Consider the following 24,053-nt stretch of genomic DNA (forward strand, 5'->3'; position numbering starts at 1 on the left):
CCAACATGTCACTCTTCAAAATTGCGCCCACTCGTGGAATGGCGACAAACTTTTACCCTTAAACATCTCCATAGGCGATGTTTAAAAATAACTACAGCTTACCAGTTTTGAGTTACAGAGGAGGTCTATGGCTAGAATTATTGCTCTCGCTCTAACAAACGCAGCGATACCTCACATGTGTGGTTTGAACACCGTTTTCATATGCGGGCGCTGCTCATGTATGCGCTCGCTTCTGCGCGCAAGCTCGTCGGGATGGGGCGCTTTAAAAAAAAAAAGAAAAATTTTTCTTATTTATTTTACTTTTCATTTTTTATTTTGACAGCTTAAAAAAAAAAAGTTTTGGGTCACTTTATTCCTATTACAAGGAATGTAAAAATCCCTTGTAATAGAAAAAAAAGCATGACAGGACCTCTTAAATATGAGCTCTGGGGTCAAAAAGATCCCCCGTTGAGACCACTTTTATCCTAAAGAGAAATGCACGGCGTTCCCGAAAATAGTATTTAGCGTCAAAGTGCTGATTTTGTAAGTCGTTTTGTGTGAAGTGGTTAACCACTTCAAATACCACACTATAGCCGAAAGACAGCTACCGCGCAGCTCTCTAGTTCTGAGAGGGCATCCAGGGACGTCCTCCCAGAACACGCAATCAGGCGCGCTCTGTGACCACAGCAGCCCATTACCATATGATCAGCTGTGTCCAATCACAACTGATCATATGTAAACAAACTTGTCGGTTATCAGCATTCCTTTCTTCATGTGCTGTCACTGTGTGAGGAAAGGAGATCTGATAATCGGCAAGGCTGATGGGGCACATTTACATTGATAGTCAGGGCCCCATCAGTGCAGCCGGGTCAGTGCCTCCTTATCAGTGCAGTGCCCATCAGGCAAGAAGAAAAATTACTTATTTGCTAATTTTTTTTTTAACAGAAAAACGCTTTTGATTTTTTTTTTCAAAATTCTCTCTCTATTTTCTTTTAGAAAAAAAAAAACCCAGCGGTGATTAAATACCACCAAAAGAAAGCTCTATCTGTCTCAAAAAAATGATTAATTCATTTGGGTACAGTGTTGTATGACCACGCAATTGTCATTCAAAGTGCAACAGCACTGAATGTTGAAAATTGGCCTGGGCAGGAAGGGTGTGAAAGTGCCCAGTATTGAAGTGGTTAAGGTATTCTAGAGAAGGGGTAGTACTAGTACTGCTTTCTTTGATTCATACATTGTGTTCGAAGTGGTATTGTCATGTAACTAATCCAGTAGTGATGTGGGGAAGGTAAGAGGGGTGGACAAAAGAAACTGGTTGCTGTTAGTGCACCAGATCGCTCCCAGAGTCCCCAACTAATCTACTAGACACCTGTAGTGTCAATTTTTTTATCCTTAAAATGCTTGCAGGTTTGCTTGAAATAATCCAAAGTGCACAGAATGTTCCATAACTGGCATACAATATGGCAGTCTACAGATGGATCTTTTAAACACAAACTCGCCATCACTGTCTGTCTGCATACTGGTCTGGTCATCTATGCTGTAATGATAAATCCTCTCCAGTTGGAGGTGCTGTCTCTGAGCACTATTGAAAATCTTTGTGTGGGTTTTGTTCCAGGCAGATGATCCTCATCCTAGAACTATACAGTCCCAAAGACATCTATGACTATTTGCGAGTTATAGCACTGACGCTGTGCTCTGACAAAGTGTCTGAGGTCAGGTGGATCTCTTTTAAACTGGTAAGTGGTGCTCAGGACTATATCTGTTTATATAATAATTTATTTGTTAAACTGTTTACTTACTCATTTTTGGATCATTGTAAATACTGTATATTACGGGAATGAAGAGAGGTGCTGGGCAAAAGCAAATAAGTACAATGATTAACATCTGTCAATAATAGAGATACAAGTTGAACCTCAAATTACGAGCATGCTCTTAATCCAAAGTACTCGCATATCAAAGCGAGTTTTCCCATTGAAGTCAATGGAAACAAAAATAATTTGTGTCCGCATTGACTTCAATGGGATGCAATACCGCATGCAGCCAGAGGTGGGGGGGTGCCGGAGAATTGGCGAAAAGGCCCGAGGACACGTCAGCTGACCTCTGCAAAGTCAGGCTCCGAAACAGAGTATTTCTGTGTCTTTCCAAGCATTGCCGATCGACTGCGATCGTTGCTGCTCGGCTTCGGCGCCCCCGCACGTCAGGCCGAATGCGGTACTGCAGGCCATATTAGGTTGAATTCTGCTCATTTTGCGAGACAACACTCGCAAACCGAGTCAGAATTTTTTTTAAAAAGTTGCTCGCAAATCAAAACACTCTCAAACCAAGTTACTCTTAAACCGAGGTTTCACTGTACTTACAGAGGGAATCATCCTGGTTTATCAATTAAGGAGTGCAGTAAAAGGCTAATAAGGGATAAGGCTTAATTCCTTCATTAATAGGTTCTGAGGTCCTACACCATGTCCTTGGATTTTTAGGCCCAAGCTATACTCAACAGCTAACATTCAAAGCTAGATATTGAATTGCAGGGGCAGGCTTAGCATGAGAAGGAGGTAGGGTGTACCACTGATTTGGACAACAGTATTTGTGTACAGCATGGGTGCTCAGCCTGTGGCCCTCCAGCTGTTGCGGAACAACAAGTCCCATGAGTTATTGCAAGGCTGGCAATTACAAGCATGACTCCCAAAGGCAGAGGCATGATGGGACTTGTAGATCCACAACAGCTGGAGGGCCAGAGGTTGAGCACCCATGGTGTACAGCCTTATGTCTGATGCTACTCACATTCAGTTGTTGCCATGCTGAATTCTTTATAGCACATGTTTTTAGTGAAGTGCCCGATACCACATGCAAAAAGGAAAGGTGATGAGGGTAAGGGAAGAATAGTGGGTATAAAAGGAGGGTAGACATGCAGCCAATGTTTTCTATCATTTGAAGATGGCATTCAAATTTCTTCAGCCACCATGAGAGACAAGCAGCAGCTTACCAGATCCTCAGACCTCAGATATAAGGAATTCTGACAGTGCTTTTAGGGACAAATCCCAGAGGAGATAGATGGTAGCCCAGTTTACCCTTGCTCCTCTCCACTCCACTAAACAGTATTCAGATTACCACTGGATTTTCCTCCCACATAAATCGAGCAGTAACATTAATACCAAAGGAGGAGAGTAAGGCCGGCCATACATGGAGCAAATTTCCTTCTTGCAGCCACAGGTTTTAAATTTGCACAATTCCCACATCAACACAGACAGTGTTCACAGGGGAATCCCTCCTGCTGAGCAATTGTCTTCTCCCAGCGGACAGGCGATGCCATTCCTGCTGGAAGAAGACCGTGATTATCGCTAGTGGCTGTAGGAGACACTTGCGATAATCGCAGGCAAATCCGACAGGGTGGGTGTACCCAAGTGGATTGATTGATCAACTTGATACATTCAGCATGCCCATTAATGGTTCAACTCTCGGCCGGTTCCTGCTGAACCGGCCTGAGATTCGAATCGCGTATGGCCAGCCTAAGGAGAATGCTGGAAGAAAGAGAGGAAAGAACCCTGGTGCTGCACATTCACAGAGTCCTATGGTGGTATGAAAGAGACAACCTCAGCCTGGGCTCTCGCCAGGCCATGCCCCCAACACATTTGGCTCCGCCCCCCGGAGCTTAGTCATGGTGATCATGGAGATCTAAGGAGAATGCTTATGGTGAAGTATATTAAGCACCATTTTTTATAATAAAACTGCATGTAGACAGAAAACAAGTCAAAAACATTGTACAAGCGCCCGGCAAGCCTCTGGGCGGACGTGATGATCTCACTGCTAGGCTCTGCCCTATGCGTTTCGTCCGACAGATGTTATTGCTTACAGAGGCAGCGCAACACTTTTTTTTGTTCGTATCTGTATATTTTGTTTGTATAAATATTTGTAAGTGCTGCATCCATAGTTGTTTTATTTTGAAAAAAATACTTTTTCTGTTAGTTTACAGCGAGCACCTTTAGCGCAGGATTCCATACACACATTTCTGTAAAAGTACCGTCCGTGTAACTGAGTGGAAGAGGATGCTGCAGCTGAATTTTAGATTGAGTTCTTTTTGCCAGTAAAATAATAATCTTGCAGTGATAGTCACCCTGGCTTTTTTTTTTTTAGTTGTTTTCAGAGACCCTTTGAAAAAATCTTTATGATACTATGTGTTTTTTGTTTTATTTTTTCAGGTTGTGGAAATATTACGAAAGTTCTATTCTAATGGGGAGACAGAGTTAGGAATTAACTTCATCAACGAGTTGATTGTGCAGTTCCGACACTCCAACAAATGGGTGGGAAGGCAGGCCTTCGCTTTCATCTGTCAGGTATTTCTGACCTCAAAGTATTTTTGCATTTCCTTGTTTCTCCTCTGATGATCAATCTGTAATCTCCTCATCCACCACAACAGAATGTCTTCCTTCTCTCCTAACACTCCACTTTCAAAAGCTGTGCATATCCATTCTATTATAAAGAGTACCTGTCCTCTCCAGATTATACCATAAAGAAGTTCCATAAGCTCCATTTTGTATTTTAAATCAGGGGTCTCAAAACTGTGGCCCGGGGGCCAGATGCAGCCCTTGACTTGCCTTTATCCAGCCCTTGGGGCACTATTCCTTCCAATGGCACCAACAATGGGGTAATATTCTGGCAACTGACATCAACAATGGAACACCATTTCTCCCATTGACACCAACGATGGGGCACTATTCCTCAAATTGACACCAAAAATGAGGCACTATTATTCCCGCTGACACCAATGATGGGGCACTATTAATCCCACTGACACCAATGATGGGGCACTATTGATCCCACTGACACCAATGATGGGGCACTAATGATCCCACTGACACCAACTATTGGGCACTATTTCTCCCTTTACACCAACAAGGTACTCTTAATCTCACTGACGCCAATAATGGGGCAATACTCCTTCCACTGACACCAACAATGTGGTACTATTCCTTCCACAGACCCCAACAATGGTGCACTAATAATCTTACTGACTCTAGAGCTGCACGATTAATCGTTAAGAATCAAGATCGCGATTCCCCCTCCCTCCCTCCCGATCTTAACAAAGGCTGATTCTATGTAGAGTTCTCTGCTCAAGCCAACAGCTGTCCAAAAAAAAAAAAAAACAGGCAGTCTCCCAAGTTTAACAATATTCCTCAGCTGCTGAGCAAACTATAAACATTGTAACATTTTGTTCTTTAGATCAAAGGAATGAACGTTGGTCTGTAAATGAGGGAAGTTTAACCACTTAAAGACTAAACCTTTTTCTGACATGACACTTGTTGGTTTCAAGTTAAAATCATTTTTTGCTAGAAAATGACTTGGAACCCCCAAACATTTTATATATATATATTTTTTTTAGCAGAGACCCTAGAGAATAACATGGTGGTTGTTGCAATATTTTATGCCACACTGTATTTGCGCAGCGGTCTTTCAAATGCAATTTTTTTGGAAAAAAATACACTAATGAATTTAAAAAAAAAAAAAAAAACAGTAAAGTTAGCCCAATTTTTTTTTTTTTGCATTATATGAAAGATGATGTTACGCCGCGAGAATCGTGATCTTTATTCTAAGCAAAAAAATTGTGATTCTCATTTTAGCCAGAATCGTGCAGCTCTAACTGACACCAATGACAGGGCACTATTCTTTCCACAAACACCAATGACAGGGCACTATTCCTTCCACAAACACCAATGACAGGGCACTATTCCTTCCACAAACACCAATGACAGGGCACTATTCCTTCCACAAACACCAATGACAGGGCACTATTCCTTCCACAAACACCAATGACAGGGCACTATTCCTTCCACAATCACCAACGATGGGGCATTATTTTTCCCCCTAATACCAAAGATGCATTGTTTACCCCCCACTGATGCCAGGATAATTTCTACTCCCAATGGCCATAGTCTGCCCCCCTAAGGTCTGAAGGATAGTAAACTAGCCCTTTGTTTAAAAAGTTTGGGGACCCCTGTTTTAATATATATGTTCAATATATAACTTTAGCAAAATGATGATTTCTGTGAAGATCTGTATAGATTGTAGATGTAAATAGGTGATGCACCTCCTAGGTGGGAACCAGGAAAGCAGAACATAACTGCCCTTTTGCAGCAGAAGCTAATGGAATAGAAGCTTTGCATCCTACTGACATGATGTTGTGAAGGTCTGAGCAAAGATGGTGTTATCCCTCTAGGTCATTCAGCGTTGTGTAATCTGATTTCTCCTGCTGTGTAGGTCTAATCACAGCACAGACTATACATAATGTAGCTGTAAATTAGACTGCTCTTACCTCGAGCTCCCTGCCAGCTGGTTGCACATTGTAAATATAAAATATTCATAGGAATTTTCCCTGTTCAGCAAGAAAGAAGAAATGGTTTTTGCTGTGATCATAATAAATAATACCATGTATACATAACACACTTTTTCCCTTTTATGTTAATGACTTTGCTTCTTGTTTGGCAGGCGGTGGTGCAGGAGGAGTGTATGCCAGCCGAGCAGTTTGTTACACACTTACTCCCCAGTCTTCTGAGCTTGGCCTCGGACCCCGTGCCCAATGTGCGAGTATTACTGGCTAAGGCACTTAAACAGACTCTTCTAGAAAAAGGTACAAATAAGGGAACAAATAATAGTGACATGAAGCATTTCCCCGGGGCTCCCATCCGGTGTTGTAAGTTTGCAATTGAGTAAATCTGGCCATCGATGGATCGAATCTCAGCCGGTTCAGTGGGGACCAGACAATGTTTGATCCATCTATGGGCAGGCTGGTTGTACTGAGGTCAATCCAATGATCGACTTCAGTACAACCAGCCTGTCAGATTTGTTTGCATGTGGTTACTGCACCAGTAGTAATCATTGTGTTCTGCCAGCAGGGAATGCTCCCCGCTTTGGCACTGCGGGAGGGATTCCTCCATCAGCACTGACTGTGTTGCTGGGGGGGGAATCGAGTGATTTTCTTTCCTGCAAACCATGGTTGCAGGAAAGAAAATTGCATCATCTTTGGCTTGCTTTACTCATAGTAGTTCTACTCTTTCCAGCGTGTCACAGAAGGATGTGGGTTGTAGAGGCACTTCTAGCTTGGAACTGGCACTGCTTACAGGTTCAGATTCCAGCCGCTGAGGGAACCCTGGATGTGACAACAGACATGACAGGTTTTCTTGAAAGTGTTTGACTTCAAGATTAAAGTGTATGTCAAAAAAAACATATGCAGTGCATGTCTTCAATATGTGCACCTTTGTCATGATTTATTCCTTTAAAGTTCCTGCAAGTACAGAAAAATAACTGTTGATCTGCCAGAAATGGACTCTTAAGTAATTTTGTGGGCTGACAACACACAGCATATTTTGTGGACTGAGTGGTGTCAGCCCTGCTCAGCTGTGTGTTGGTAATCTACTGAAACCCAGCCACTCTCCTTTCTTTAAAACATAGAGACTAATTGCTTGGATTTTGTAAAAAGCCTGGTGCAGACAGATTTTGCAAAAGTGTCTCGTGTGCATTCCAAAAGTGGTGCACCAAATTCATGTACCTGTCTAGAACGTGTGCTTGAATTTGGCACCAATTTTAGAAGACTTTTTAGCAAAACTATCTGCATCAGGGTCTCTCGCTGTATGCCAAAAGACAGTTTTCACATTGCACCACAATGTATTAGTGGAACATTTTAGAATTACCTGAAATCAGCGCACAAGTCGCTGTCTGAAACACAAGTGTTGCAGATGCTTCATGAATTTGGCACACGACACATTAACAATAGGGTTTAACACCAGAAAAGTGGCGCTGCAGCTTTATTGAACCCCCCCCCCCCCCCTTTTTTTTGTAGTCCAAGATAAGAACTAGGGGGGCTACTTAGAATCCTTGAGATAACACGAGTGAACAGGACACCGGAGACAGCTCTAAAATTATGACATGCTCTTACATTCTTGTGAAACTACACCTAAAACGGGAAGTTCTGCTCATCCTCCTCATCCCTCCTCTCTCATCATTGGATGGATCCTATGAAGGATCCCATGATTGGTAGATGGCCACACTGCTGGACTGTTGACATGTTTTCTGAAGCTTAGATAAAGTGGTTGTTAAGCCACTCTAACCTGTATACACCATCAGCACTGCTTCCCATTGCAGTGTCCCCCTCTGTGTATGATTTATAAAGATAAATGCTGTAAATGCCTAATTTCACAGCTGAGATAGCGATCACATGATTGGCCAGCTTTCTCCTTTCCTCCTCTGATAGATGCAGTGGGAAGGGCCGAGATTCCCCCGCTGACGTCAGTTGGGAGGAGAGAGCTGGTCGGTCATGTGAAATTTGGTATTTACAGCATTTATTTTTATATATCATACACAGAGGGAGACACTGCAATAGGAGGCAGTGCTGATGGTGTATACAGGTTATTGTTTTGCAAGCAGCAGGAGGGGGAAGGGCGGCACTGTCACGAGCAGACAGGCAGAAAGGAGAGGGGGAGGAGGACACATCAGCAGAGAGGGGAGCAGATAGCAGAGCAGCGGATGATGGAGGCACGTAAACTGACCACGGTGTCAGGGCTCAGCAGCAATGATACACCGTGGTCAGTTTCCAATAGGGGGAGGGTAGAAACTGGCAGGATTAGACAGGTATTTTAGGTGTTACGGGGAGGGGGGCAAATTACACAGCACAAGCACTGTGCTGTATAAAATGCTTTAAAGGAACAGGATCCATTTTTGTTTTTGGGTTAACAAACACTTTAAGGAAATACAAAGGGGCCCTACCTGGCCCAAGAGATTTTTTTTTTGTATTTTGCATGACAAAGAATGCAGCAGGAGAAGTGAGATTCTGGGGAGAAGGCAGCAGATAGAGAAATCCTTTAAAAAGTGACAGCGTAGTTTTCACTGATATCTGCTAGGAGTTGTAATCATGTGCTGTTTCCTCCAGCATATTTCACCAGCCTGGGGAACCCACACCTAGAGACCGTGGAGAAGACCGTACAAGCCATGCAGCTGGATAGAGATCAAGACGTCAGGTTCTTCTCCGCCACTGAGCCAAAACGACCCCTGACCAGCAGCACCTCCCTGGAGCAATCCGTCGACTGATTCCTGTCTGTACAGGCTTTTTTCTCAGACGTCTCCCGCACAATATTTTCTGTAAATATAAATGAATATCTCTCACAGAGCAAATAACCCCATCTTTCCATGGCATGAGGTGCGTTTATATAGCTTATTTTTTAACGATAAAGCAGAACTCCTCCAAAAAACAGATGCAAGTAGGGTGGAATGGGGCAGGTTTCGTTCTCTTTTCAGGTTTCAGGACACTGTAGGTCCTTTTGTTGCGAATGGGATCTGTAAGAGGCCTTGTTGGACTTTAAAGTAGAACTGTGCAGGGCAAAAGCAAAAGGTTCACTTTAATACCCCCCTTCTCAGTAGCACATGCCTGTCATGTGTTCCTCCACCACTTTATTCTGCAACTGTAATCAAAGCAAATACCTGGTAGTTCAGTAGGGTGGGAGAATAGGAGTCTCTCCTTCCAATCGTGACAGCGCCTGGCTTGGCCCAGCACTGTCACATAGAGGGTGGGGAAACTCACAGAGCTTCTGTTCCTTGCTCCCATAGCGGAATGGGGTAGTGGAAGGAGCAGTTGGAAGTTAAGCGTGTACAAGACCACTTTCAGTGCATGGGTAATGATTTAGTGCAATAAAGTGGGTTATAGAAGAAAGGCACAAGTCTTTTTTTTCCCCAGTTATAAAGCCTCGTACACACGATCAGATTGTTGGCAGACAGAGCATCAGACTTTTGTCCGAAGGGCGTGTGCTTGGATTTTGCCTTGCACACTATTGGCACACAATTGTCGGCCAACAAACACGAACGTAGCGACGTACTACGTGGAATTTCAGCTCTTGAGCACCACCCTTTGGGCACCTTCTGCTAATGTCATGTTTGGTGAGCATTGATTCCGAGCATGCGTGTTTGTACTTTGTGTGACGGCCTTGTGTACAGACGATAGGAAAATCTGACAACAGACCGTTGCCCACCGAACACTTACTAGCCTGCCATCCAACATTTGTTGGAGGAAAGTTGGACAACAATTGTCTGATGAAGCGTACTAATGGTCGGATTTTAGGCAAACACAATTCCCAGGCGAAAATCTGATCGTGTGTACGAGGCTTAAGAGTTTTCACATTAAATTCTTTCACTGCCTGTAACCACATTTAAAGCAGAACTAAACCCTACGCAGTTAAAGTGGAACTAAATCCTCCTATCCGCTTCAGCCAAGGAAGCGGCCATCTTAGCCTCTGCAACTGCCATGGTGCTGCACATGTGATCAGTTATGACACCAGACATTTGATGGTTTGACAGTTTGGTTGAGAGCACAAGCAACTATGACAGCATACCTGGAATGTAACTGTTTTTTGTAACTGTTCTGCTTTAAGCACTGGATTGTTGCATAAAAAAAACGGTGTATGTGAGCAATGCCTAATGGGTTTATTGCACAGTCCCACCCCCTGTAGCAGTTTAGCCCCACCCCCTGTAGCAGTTTAGCCCCACCCCTTTACTATTTGTACAGTTGCATGCTCTCTTGGAAGCTGTAAGGATTTAGTAGTTTGGCATGACGCTGAGATCCTCTGTGTCTACCACACCAAAGACTTACCACCTGCTGGGGTAACAGGTAAAAGGGTAGAATGCACAGACTGTCTGGGGGTACAAGTAACAGAATATGTAGAAGATCTTCCAATATTTCGAAGCTTGATCACATTGCACACCTTGCATGAAAAGTCCAACCACACCCCTTTCATCCTTTTACGGTATTGAAGGGGTGCTGAACTAACAAGACATCCTAGGGCTGATAGTTCCTGCTAATCTGGTCATGTGACCTGTGAGGTCATCAGTTTTTTACCCACAGATCCCATTGTAAAGTCTTACCTAACATTCAGAGCCAGTGAGGCTTGCATGAAACAAAAAAGTCATTAACCTCTCTGTGTGCTCAGTGAATGTTTTATTGGGGCAGCTCAGAATCCGGTACTCACAGGGACTGCCAGGATTATATGGCAAGCCAGTGGCACCTGTACCTTTTAGTACATTCAAATTTGGCAGTATTTACAATTTTATTTAAAGGGGAACTATGTTTTTTATTTTTTATTTTATTTTTTATTTTTTTTACAGATTTAGGAACTGTTTTGTATAATTTTTTTATTGTGTGTATAAAATATTTATTATTAAAAATAAACAGTTCATAGAGATTGCATTTGTGGCACTCTGCTTAAAAAGGATTCTGGGGTTTCTAATAAGAAAGTCCAGCACTGCTTGCATGCTTTCTGCTAAATCAGCTAGATAGAATGGACATAACATCAGGTATATTTTTCCATGTTATGTGACTACCTCATGTGTGGGTGTAACACAGAAATCACAGTGCTGACCCCTGATGATCTGCTTTGCTCTCCAGGAGGACAGAGCCATAAAGATTTATAAAGTTAAAGCAGTCATAAATTCTTTTTTTCCCCCTAAAATAACAAAGATGGTATACTTACCTAGTCTGTGCAATAGTATTGCTCAGAGCAGCCCTGATCCTCCTTTTTCTGGGCCTTGCGTCAGCATTCTCCGCTCCTCCTCTTTCTGGGCCCCACGTCAGCATTCTCCGCTCCTCTTCTTTCTGGGCCCCGCGTCAGCATTCTCCGCTCCTCTTCTTTCTGGGCCCCGCGTCAGCATTCTCCGCTCCTCTTTCTGGGCCCCGCGTCAGCATTCTCCGCTCCTCTTTCTGGGCCCCGCGTCAGCATTCTCCGCCCTCCTCTTTCTGGGCCCCACGTCAGCATTCTCCGCTCCTCTTCTTTCTGGGCCCCGCGTCAGCATTCTCCACTCCTCTTTCTGGGCCCCGCGTCAGCATTCTCCGCTCCTCTTCTTTCTGGGCCCCGCGTCAGCATTCTCCACTCCTCTTTCTGGGCCCCGCGTCAGCATTCTCCGCTCCTCTTTCTGGGCCCCGCGTCAGCATTCTCCGCCCTCCTCTTTCTGGGCCCCACGTCAGCATTCTCCGCTCCTCTTCTTTCTGGGCCCCGCGTCAGCATTCTCCGCTCCTCTTTCTGGGCCCCGCGTCAGCATTCTCCGCCCTCCTCTTTCTGGTCCCCACGTCAGCATTCTCCGCCCTCCTCTTTCTGGGCCCCACGTCAGCATTCTCCGCCCTCCTCTTTCTGGGCCCCACATCAGCATTCTCCGCTCCTCTTCTTTCTGGGCCCCGCGTCAGCATTCTCCGCTCCTCTTTCTGGGCCCCGCGTCAGCATTCTCCGCCCTCCTCTTTCTGGGCCCCGCGTCAGCATTCTCCGCCCTCCTCTTTCTGGGCCCCACGTCAGCATTCTCCGCTCCTCCTCTTTCTGGGCCCCCGCATCAGCATTCTCCGCTCCTCCTCTTTCTGGTCCCCACGTCAGCATTCTCCGCTCCTCTTCTTTCTGGGCCCCATGTCAGCATTCTCCGCTCCTCTTCTTTCTGGGCCCCACGTCAGCATTCTCCGCTCCTCCTCTTTCTGGTCCCCACGTCAGCATTCTCCGCCCTCCTCTTTCTGGGCCCCACGTCAGCATTCTCCGCCCTCCTCTTTCTGGGCCCCACATCAGCATTCTCCGCTCCTCTTCTTTCTGGGCCCCGCGTCAGCATTCTCCGCTCCTCTTTCTGGGCCCCGCGTCAGCATTCTCCGCCCTCCTCTTTCTGGGCCCCGCGTCAGCATTCTCCGCCCTCCTCTTTCTGGGCCCCACGTCAGCATTCTCCGCTCCTCCTCTTTCTGGGCCCCCGCATCAGCATTCTCCGCTCCTCCTCTTTCTGGTCCCCACGTCAGCATTCTCCGCTCCTCTTCTTTCTGGGCCCCATGTCAGCATTCTCCGCTCCTCTTCTTTCTGGGCCCCACGTCAGCATTCTCCGCTCCTCCTCTTTGTGGGCCCCACGTCAGCATTCTCCGCTCCTCCTCTTTCTGGGCCCCACGTCAGCATTCTCCGCTCCTCCTCTTTCTGGGCCCCACGTCAGCATTCTCCGCTCCTCCTCTTTCTGGGCCCCACGTCCGCATTCTCCGCTCCTCCTCTTTCTGGGCCCCACGTCAGCATTCTCCGCTCCTCCTCTTTCTGGGCCCCGCATCAGCATTCTCCGCTCCTCCTCTTTCGGGGCCCGATGGGGGCGCACCTAGGGGCTCGCTCCCGAGCCAGACTTGTGCATCTATAGACACACACAGCATGGCTCAGCACTGCCCCCACCTCACAGGATTTGACTGACAGCAGCAGGAACCAATGGCACCCACTGCTCTTGGGGAGCGGGGAAAGGGGAGAGAACAGATGCGGCAAGGCACAGCGCTGGATTGATAGAAGATTCAGGTAAGTGTTTAGGGAAGGGTTTAGGGAGGGGGGCAGCATTCAGAAAGTGGAATCCATTAAGGTAAAAAAAAAAAATTACCTTTAGAACCACTTTTAATGATAGATCAGTCTTAGAATGTAGAGAAAAGAGGGGGTGTTGCCCCTCCTCTGATTCGTTCAGGCCAAATTTTATGCACCGCTGCAAGGAAGAGACTTCACAGATTATAATATTGTTAAAGAGAGCCACCTGCTGAATTGGGGTAAATATAAAATATTTATATATTTTTTTTTTCATATTTATTTTATGTATTTTTTTTATCACAGAATGGAATCATTTAGGGTTGCAGTGACGATTTTTGTAGGCTCTGTTCACATTTAGGCGTTTTTGGCCATTTTTCTGCTCTAAGCTTCGGCTCTAAAAACGTCCAACAAGACAAATCCCATTTATTTCAATGGCCCCTGTTCACATCTGAGCGTTCCATCACCTAAAGCAAAATGCCCTTCGCTCAAAAAAGTACAGGAGCTTTTTTTTTTTTTTTTTTTTTTTTTTTTTTAGCAGATTACAGGTGTTTTTAATTCTTTCATATTGATAACTTTTTGACATGTACAAAATCGCGTGTAAAATTGCGCCACTTTCTGCCTGAAAACAATACGCTCAGGTGTGAACAGAGCCTTAAGGCAGTCATAATGTAAGGTCCTCTTTAAAGGAAGCCTTGACACTTGTGCATCCAAAATAATAATTAGCACGGCGTCCCATATTCCTTATGGACTTTGTCGCAAAGCCAAATGACATGGCTGATTTGAGTGAACACATCTGGCCATGGACCTTCAGTTGCATTGCAAAAAAAAGGGGGTGGGGACATTTGAACAGCGATAAGCAGACGCTAAATTGCGTTGTGACGCCACACCTTGACATACGTTGATGTACGTGACAAGATGTCTGCTGTGAACAATCCCTAACTTTACCCTCCAGAGGACCATAATCTGCTCCACTCCACAGAAAATGCTTTCATCTGTTTTGGGTCGAGTTCTGCACTAAATCTACTTTCTATAAAAGGAGGAAATCCCCACAATATTGCATGCCGCTACAATACAATAACGCCTGAGCACTTAACCTCTACAAAAGTCTTTAACCTCATGCATCGTAAACTCGGTCCTCAATCCAAGGGCTTTCACCATGACTGCAAAACGTTAAAAAAAAAAAAAAAATAATGAATAAGCCAATGTGTGTTTGTGTATATACCTGTATAAGTTGGAGCATTGTACACTATCTACTTCTGTAATATGTTTTTGAATATATTTTATATATTTTTTTAACTAAAACAAAAAAAAAATCCTATGGTCGAGTACATGTAAGGGGGAGGGAGGTAGCATTTATGAAACATCGTAAGATGTTGAAATCTCTGAATTTTGTTTTTTTTTTTCCACGTCACGGTTTCATTTCTTTACGATAGGGACTGGTTGGCTTTTTTTTTTGTGACTTGTAAATTAATCCGAAAGCCGTTTCAAGCGTGACAAGCCAGTTAAATTTGAGCTGGCCATTCGATTTTTTTTTTTAATTTTTTTCATTTTTGCCAATAACGATACATTTCTTCCAGCACATTCCTTGTAAATAATGCAATTTAGGGAGTCTTACTCTGCAAAGCGTGACGCCATATTCTGAAGATGGAAAAAACTGCTGTTTTGTAAATTAGCTGATCTTCTAAGCCACATACCTGTGTCTTATCCTTCATGATGACTGGCACTTGAAGCACAGAAAGTAAAGTTCTTTTTTTTTTTTTTTTTTTTCCTGATTCAGAATTCTGCGAGAGACCACACACATTTCCCAACCTTTGTACATACTCCATGCATGTATGACTGTTAGAGCCATGGGGATCCCATGAGCAGCGTTGCGATCCCTATGGTTGCAATTTCTTAGAAATTGCATCAGGGATATCTTAGATCAGTGGTTCTCAACCCTGTCCTCAAGTACCCCCAACAGGCCATGTTTGCAGGTTTTCCTTCATCTTGCACAGGTGCTTTAAATCAGAGTCAATGGCTTGGTGTTTTGGACAGCTATTGTATCTAAGAGAAATTCCCAAAACATGGCCTATTGGGGGTACTTGAGGACAGGGTTGAGAACCACTGTCTTAGAGGACTATAAATAATAGCACATAGCTATGGTGAAATAGCTTTAGTGCTGGTTTCAGTAAATACATACAGTATGGACTGAATGGCACCAGAGGGTGCCCACTCTTAAATAGAGGCCAGGTTAGTAGCTTCTACATTATGCAGGTGTTCTTTAAATGCAAAAGTCTTAAATGTCATTTTATTTGCTAAACTGTGAGAGGAAAGTCCATGAAGGACATATACAAGGATTTTGCAGATCAGTAATAATATTGATGGCCGTTGGTTAACGCACTGACATACTAGTACCTCTTATCAATCAGACTGCAAAGGGTAGCATACATTATTATTTCAGATACTCTAAAGTGAGCCATGCACGATTAGCATTGTGTTAGAAAGCGATCGTTTTCTAAACATTTGCTCCGGTTTTTTTTTTAAGTTGAGAGAGATAAAACAGATTTTCGACTGTATCGAGTGGAAAATTTTGATGGAGACGATTGGAAAGTTCTTCTTGAAACACTAACAGGGTATGCAGTCATCAGTCCCGAAAAAGTAAAAATTGTTGTAATGCGCATGTGCTAGGATAACTTCCATCTAGAAGTACAACTTTTGTTGTAATGAACATTCATTGGTTTAAACCAGGGGTCTCCAGACTTTCTAAACAAAGGGCCAGTTTACTGTCCTTCTAGCTTTAGGAAGGCTGGACTGTGGCCAGTGGAAGTAGAAAATGCCCAAGTCTGAATAAACAAGAAAATTAATCGACTCTCATGGTTTGGCGTCTGAATTGCCATCATGCCTTACAAATTTAAAGCAGAAGAACCTCAAAAATGGGATTTTTTAAGGCAATTTGACAAAAAATATATAAATAGAAAATTGAAAAGTATATAATTTTATTAATACACACATTTTATAAAATTCTTATGGAAGAAACCACAAGAAAACCATAATGTACATATATTACAATAATATTATACTATAATGGACAGAAGTGGCAAAAATCCTACTACAATCATGAAACCATCCAGACAGATGACAAAAGATAAGTAGTGGAAAAGTCCAACGTGTTTCGAAAAGTGCATACAATATAATCTTCATCAGGGACTGTAACCACCTCTGAAAATGTAAAATACAATATGAATATACTAAATAAACAATTACAATGAAACATTGACCAAAGATTAATTGTGGCGTATAATAAACGCCTAGCAATACCTTTAAATGAACTTACATGTCAGATAGATTGGTTTGGAAAAAGTTCTCCCCCGGCACCAAGGTTCATCACACATCATTGTATAATTACTTCTTTAAGTCTGCCCCATCATTGGTTTTAGTGGGAGGAATAGTCCCCATCATTGGTGTCAGTGGGAGGAATAGTCCCCATCATTGGTGTCAGTGGGAGGAATAGTCCCCATCATTGGTGTCAGTGGGAGGAATAGTCCCCATCATTGGTGTCAGTGGGAGGAATAGTCGCCATCATTGGTTTTATCGGGAGGAAAACTGACCCATCATTGGTTTAGGTGGGAGGAATACTGACCCATCCTTGGTCTTAGTGGGAGAAATAGTGCCTCATTGTTGGTATGAGTGAGAGGAACTGACATTGATGGTGTCAGTTGGAGGCAAAGCATCCCAAGGGGCCGGATAAAGGCAAACAAAGGGCCGCTGCAGGCCCCAGGACACAGTTTGGAGACCATTGGTTTAAACAATGATATATGTAATGGTATGCAAACAAAGGTTTATGTAATAAGTATAATGCATAAGCAGATTTATAATTATACTGTAGCACAGTGCCCTATATCCTCTATTACCCTATGGGCTCATGTACGTATAATTATAAATATGCAAAATCTACAATGATTAGATGTTGGGCCTAATCAAAAACATAGGAACATAAAAAGATTTTTTTTCTTTTTTTTTTGGGCGCATACAATGTTTTTTTTTGTTTTGTTTTGGGCGCATACTATGTTTGCCACAACTAAAGATTTGTTGATTTTGCAAACAATCGTATTTTCAATAAATTGTTCCCCTAAATGCATAAGTACAAGGCACTGGCTAATAGGATCACATGCATTATTATATGCAACCATTTCATCACCTCCCAAAATCAAACAGTAAAATATGAAACACTGTCATGGCCATCTAATGACATTTTTTTCAGTTTTAAAAAAAAATTGTCAATGATGGCATCATCGAACGCTCTGATGAACGAATATTTAGAAATACATTTGGATGATTGATCAAAATCCTAATCGTGTATGGCTAGCTTAACTGCTTGGTTTGGTTGGTGTCCTCCATTTACCTGGAATACCTTTTTGAACTGCAAGCTACGATTTGAGTGTTTCTTTAGAGTCAGAGCATTTTCACATGTTACAAAATCTCTGAAAGGCACCAGGAAAACAACATTTTCTTTGTATGTGTTGTATTTATTAATACTATTATGTGTAGCTCATTTTCTGTGCATTTAACTCATAATTATTCACAAATGAGCGCCTGCATACTAGTGGGTGAGTCGGGGAGATGCAGACGATTAAGAAACGTGTGGCCTTTTAAAAGAGATGTACTCTGCAGATGACCTGTATCTGTATATATAACCTGTCAGGTTATGAAACCGGCACCAGGAGCTTGAAGCGGGCTTTACAGATAGCAGGAGGTGCCTGTTCAGTCTGGGGTGCCTGCTTCATAATGGTATTGTAGACCGGTTCACTGAGCAAAAGGAGCACCTTCTATCTTGCAAGCAGCATGTTTAAATGTATGCATCCTTATTCATTTTTATTATTATTATTAATATTATTATATTATTTTTTTTAGCATCTATGACATTTTTTGTGTGCAATTTAATAGGATTTCCCATGCATTTACCAGAGTAAAGAAGCTTTACTGCTGTCTGCATTTGCAAATCACATAAGACAACGGTTCAGTGCATCTTACAGGCTGAAGGTGTTTTTCTGTAACCTGCAGCAAGGAGGATTTTTTTTTTTTAAAGGCAGCACATAGATGAAAACTAAACCAGTGAGAGGTCCTGGAGAGACCCATCTTAGGTGCAGTAAATGGTTTAAATGGGGATCTGGTACAAGTTTGCATTGTGGGGCGTCACAAAATGCAGCACAACTGAAAGCTCATGTCACATTATTCCTGTTATCTGCATCTCTGTTCACCAGTGTATGTGTCAGAGCTAAGTGTGCACAGAAATGTGTTATGTTAGCACAAGTCCTTGCATGTTAATGTGATAGAGAAAAGCAGACTCTGGTTCTGTTTTGGTAAGTGTCGATTTTAGTGGTATGGCACCGTTAATACAGTATTACACATTCATTTATACACTGAAAATTTTCATATGAAAAAAAAAATTAAATTTCACTGTAAAAAAAAAAATGAAAGTTTCCATTTAGTTGTAGGTGGATTGTGGTTGGTCTAACCACCCAGTATAAACGTTAATTTAAATTTACTGCCACGTATATAGTGGAGGATCGCTTCTCCAAATGAAGGTGTATCGGGGATCACCACTGAAGGCCCTGAAAGGTGACCTGACAGCATATTTGCAGTCTAGACACTTTAGAAATACAGGTCATTTATGTAAATTGCCAGACTTCTGTATAGTCATACCCATACTACAGGGGTATATTCTGTACTACTGAAGCACTGTGTGTGTATCCCTTTCTTGGAACTGATTTCACTGTATCTAAACCCACCTCTGGTGTTTGTACGGCATTTTATACATATACACCAGGGGTCTCCAAACTTTTCAAACAATGGGCCAGTTTACTGTCCTTCACACTTTAGGGGGGGGGGGGCAGATTGTGGCCAGTGGGGGTAGAAAACATCCAGGGCCTAGCATCAGTGAGCTAAAACATTGCCTCAGGGTTGGTAGTCAGTTACATAGAGCCTGTGGTCATTAGGCGGAGGAATAGTGCCCGATCATTGGTATTATTGGGAGGAATCGTACCCAATCGGTGTCATCGGCAGGAGTTTTGCCCCGCTGTTGGTGGCAGTGGAAGGAATAGTGACCCAGGTGCCAGATAAAAGCAAAGGGCCACAGTTTGCAGACCACTGATAAACACTGAGTTGCAAGTATACAGTGTAGGTGTACCGAACGGTAGCAAGCCAGCTTGGTTCTGATTGGCCTCATAATTTTAACTCTTGCAGCAAGTTATCATTTTAGGCGTTTACACCTTTAGGTTTACTGGTACCAGCAAACATGGTGACCTGCAGTGATAACCACACTATAGTGACCTCCTCCTGCAGCCAGACATGGTGAGCCGGAGTGATAACCACACTATAGTGACCTCCTCCTGCAGCCAGACATGGTGAGCCGGAGTGATAACCACACTATAGTGACCTCCTCCTGCAGCCAGACATGGTGAGCTGGAGTGATAACCACACTATAGTGACCTCCTCCTGCAGCCACACATGGTGAGCTGGAGTGATGACCACACTATAGTGACCTCCTGTAGCCAGACATGGTGACCTGGAGTTATTTCAACACTATAGTGACCTTCTCCTGTAGCCAGACATGGTGACCTGAAGTGGTAACCATACTATAGTGACCTTCTCCTGTAGCCAGACATGGTGACCTGGAGTTATAACCACACTATAGTGACCTCCTCCTGCAGCCAGACATGGTGACCTGGAGTGGTAACTATACTATAGTGACCTCCTCCTGTAGCCACACATGGTGACCTGGAGTGATAACCACACTATAGTGACCGCTTCCTGCAGCCATACATGGTGACCTGGAGTGATAACACTATAGTGACTTCCTCCTGCAGCCTATCGGCTCTCTGGGGTCTTGTGATGTCACCTAGAAAGCAGCTTCTAGGAAACCATGGCTTCGCTCAGTATAGGACCATAGCTGGTCCTTGCTTGGTTGCCTCAGTGCCTGCAGCTTATTGCTGTCATAATCTCATCAAATGATATGCAGACTGACAGCCTCATTTAACAAGTCGAGAGAACTGTTTGTGCTGCCCCTACCAGCCAATCCCATCCTGCCTGCCATTTTCCTGAGGACAGCGCAGATACTTCTCTCTCACACATTGATCAATGAAGTCTGTGGTTTCTCATTCTATAACTTCATCTTTTTAATACCTTTTTCCAGAACATTCCCACACAAACCAAAATGTACAACACAGTTTAGGGATTATAGGTGAGAGCACTGAAAATTGGTTATCTGTGGATTCCAAATTAATTTCCTGTATATTTTGGTTTCGTGTGAATTGTTTGCTGTGAGTTGAGTAGCTTAGAATTTTTTTTTTTACTTTTTATTTAACATTATGACTCTAGAATTTGGCTGTACTTTTACAGAGGGGGAATATCCTTCATCTCTTGTATATACATGACCGGCAGCTACAAGCACTGTGTGGCAAATTGTGGTAACGGTTCGGTTTCTACTCAGTACTGCTCTATGCACTTTGTATTGTACAGTATCTCCTCCCTTTTTGGTAAAGGTACGGGCTGTCACTCAACAGAAACTGGGCCGAGATGATCAAAGCGTCCAAAATGGTCTCAGACAGTCCACGTTGCTCGAATTCTGTCTGTCAATCTCCCTGTAAGGGAGGCTGATTGGCTGCTTTAGGCAGTCTGGGCGAATCATCGCTCACACTTAGACGAATGAGGGCCTTTGTCGTATTTTTTATATATATATATATATATATATATATATATATATTATCTCCTTATATTATTGGCTACCTGGGACCTCCCACCTGCCGAGGATCTGAAGAGCCTCATTGCACCCCACTGAGGCTTGTACCCCCCCCCCCCCCCCCCAGCAGATGACGGTTTCGAGATACGCCCCATATAGTGTATACAATCTGCACTTTCCTACCCCTTTCCCTTTTGGCGATGGACTGTTGCAGCAGTGATTTAGGCTGCCCCTTTGTGATTGACACTTTAGGTGACCCGCACCCCTCTCTGGCAGCCGTGTATCATACACAGTGTTGTGGAAACCAGTTTGTATTAATCTCAATAAAACTAGATTTCTATTTAAGAAATGGATGTGGTCGTTTATCTGGGTTTGCATATCCCTACACTTAATAAAATATTCTTGATTGTCTTGATTTATTTGATCCACAGAAATGGATTGTTATGATGGTTATAAAAAAAAAACTATGCATGCACTTTATTTTTGGATAGAGTTGGTAAGGTCAGGTTTTTATTGTCTGTTTCCCAGATAAGTAGGTTCACCAATGGGGACACTTGTTCCAGTAAATAACTAAGAAATGAATGCCCTCCACTTAGAGCTTTTTGTAGAGCTTTCCTCTTGCTTTCTGTTATGTCTCTGGGACAGGAAGTGAAGGGAAATCTCCCTAATGGAGCACACACTATGTAATAACCCTATTATATTCCCTACTGTATTATATACCCCTATTCCATTCCCTACTCTATCCAAACCAAAATTACATTATACCAGGGCTCAAAATTTCTAGTCCTGAGCTACTAGCCAGGCCTCAAGGGTTACTCGCCAACAGTTGCCCCACCCAACCCCTATCCTGCCCTGCCCCTAATTTCACCCCTAAACACGCCCTCATAAATTATCTCAAAGAATGACACTAATTTTTTCATGCAGAATTAAGTTATAAAAATAAATATTAACAACAACTTTATCAGTGCAGCCTCACCTGTGCCCAACAATGCAGCCTACCTGTATCCACCAATGCCGCTTCACCTGTGCCCAACAATGCAGCCTGCCTGTGTCCATCAATGCAGCCTACCTGTGTCCATCAATGCAGCCTACCTGTGTCCATCAATGCAGCCTACCTGTATCCATCAATGCCGCTTCACCTGTGCCCAACAATGCAGCCTATGTATCCATCAATGCTGCTTCACCTGTGCCCAACAATGCAGCCTACCTGTATCCATCAATGCCACTTCACCTGTGCCCAACAATGCAGCCTACCTGTATCCATCAATGCCGCTTCACCTGTGCCCAACAATGCAGCCTATGTATCCATCAATGCTCCTTCACCTGTGCCCAACAATGCAGCCTGCCTGTGCCCAACAATGCAGCCTACCTGTATCCATCAATGCCACTTCACCTGTGCCCAACAATGCAGCCTACCTGTATCCATCAATGCCACTTCACCTGTGCCCAACAATGCAGCCTACCTGTATCCATCAATGCCGCTTAACCTGTGCCCAACAATGCAGCCTGCCTGTGCCCAACAATGCAGCCTGCCTGTGTCCATCAATGCAGCCTGCCTGTGTCCATCAATGCAGCCTGCCTGTGTCCATCAATGCAGCCTGCCTGTGTCCATCAATGCAGCCTACCTGTATCCATCAATTCCGCTTCACCTGTGCCCAACAATGCAGCCTACCTGTATCCATCAATTCCGCTTCACCTGTGCCCAACAATGCAGCCTACCTGTATCCATCAATGCCGCTTAACCTGTGCCCAACAATGCAGCCTACCTGTGTCCATCAATGCCGCTTCACCTGTGCACAACAATGCAGCCTGCCTGTGTCCATCAATGAAGCCTACCTGTGTCCATCAATGCAACCTACCTGTATCCATTAATGCCGCTTCACCTGTGCCCAACAATGCAGCCTACCTGTATCCATCAATGCCGCCTCACCTGTGCTCAACAATTCAGTCTACCTGTGTCCAACAATGCAGTCTACCAGTGCAGGGGAAGAGAGGAGCGGATTGCCGGCCAGATCATCACTGCACCGAGGAACATCGCTGTAACAGTTTACATTTCAATTGCCGAGTGTTCTCGCCGTCACATACAGCCCCGCCTCCTGGCCCTGGTACTTTGATACACGTCCCGGGATTGGACGGGGGAATCTGTCTATCAAAGTGCCGGGGCCAGGAGGCGGGGCTGTATGTGACGGCAAGTGCAGGGAACACACGGCAATTGAAATGTAAGCTGTTACAGCTATGTCCCCCACCACCTGATAATCCGGCCACCTGCGCTCCTCTCTCTTCCCCTCCGGGATCGCTGGGAGAACGGCTCCCATTCAACCTCTCATGCCGGCGGTGCTCGGCCCCCCCCCCTCTGGCAGCCCACGCTCACCAGCCCTCAGTAGGGGAGTGGAAAATTTGAGGGCTGGTCTATATATACACTTTAAAATGTATCAAATGTAAAAAATATTAATTTCCACATTGTATTTCAATTATTTCCAGCCTACATGTATTAATCTGAATGGTGTTTAAGTCTGTAAACATACTTTGTGAAGATCACTACAGTTACTTCCTTGAATTCTGTGAGTAGGCAATGCTGTGTCACACATTAAACAGAGCCTGCCTTCTGAACTACAGAGGTGCTGAGAGGAGGAGTTTCAGGAGGCGGAGTCAGTTTAAGAATCACTGCTTTCAGACAACACGGTACCATGGGATATGTAGTCCTTAGAAATTAAACAGCAGAGGAGAAGCTGCAAATCATTCAGGGGAGAGATGGCCAGACGACAGGCAGAACTCACAACACGAAAGGAGATTTTTCAAGTAAGCTTATACTGGATTGTCAATATTGACTTTTGCTTGTGCTGTTATTACCGTGCTGATGTTTTAACATGAAAGTGTATGCTGTGACCATGGAACTCCTTTAGGCCCGGTTCACACATATGCACTTTTGGAAAACGCCGCAATTTCTGTGCGTTTCCTGCACCGCATTACAATCGCACTGTGTTTGCAATCTGATGTGGGTGTCAAAACAAAGTTTGCGACAACCCAGATGGATCGCAAAT

The 24,053-nt window shown here is 43.9% G+C and overlaps 1 protein-coding gene across 1 annotated transcript in view; it reads left to right on the forward strand.

Moving 5' to 3' along the window:
* Positions 1-21,427, forward strand: part of LOC141114100 (serine/threonine-protein phosphatase 4 regulatory subunit 1-like) — a 75,726-nt gene extending 54,299 nt beyond the window's left edge. The window contains exons 17-20 of the mRNA XM_073607577.1: positions 1,595-1,715; positions 4,173-4,307; positions 6,457-6,598; positions 8,894-21,427. Of these exons, the coding sequence (XP_073463678.1) occupies positions 1,595-1,715; positions 4,173-4,307; positions 6,457-6,598; positions 8,894-9,051 (556 nt within the window). The 3' untranslated portion in view covers positions 9,052-21,427. The remainder of the gene's footprint in view (positions 1-1,594; positions 1,716-4,172; positions 4,308-6,456; positions 6,599-8,893) is intronic.
* The last annotated feature ends 2,626 nt before the right edge of the window (positions 21,428-24,053 follow it).

The sequence above is a fragment of the Aquarana catesbeiana genome, linkage group LG12, assembly GCF_042186555.1.
Source record: "Aquarana catesbeiana isolate 2022-GZ linkage group LG12, ASM4218655v1, whole genome shotgun sequence".
Lineage (NCBI taxonomy): Eukaryota > Metazoa > Chordata > Amphibia > Anura > Ranidae > Aquarana > Aquarana catesbeiana.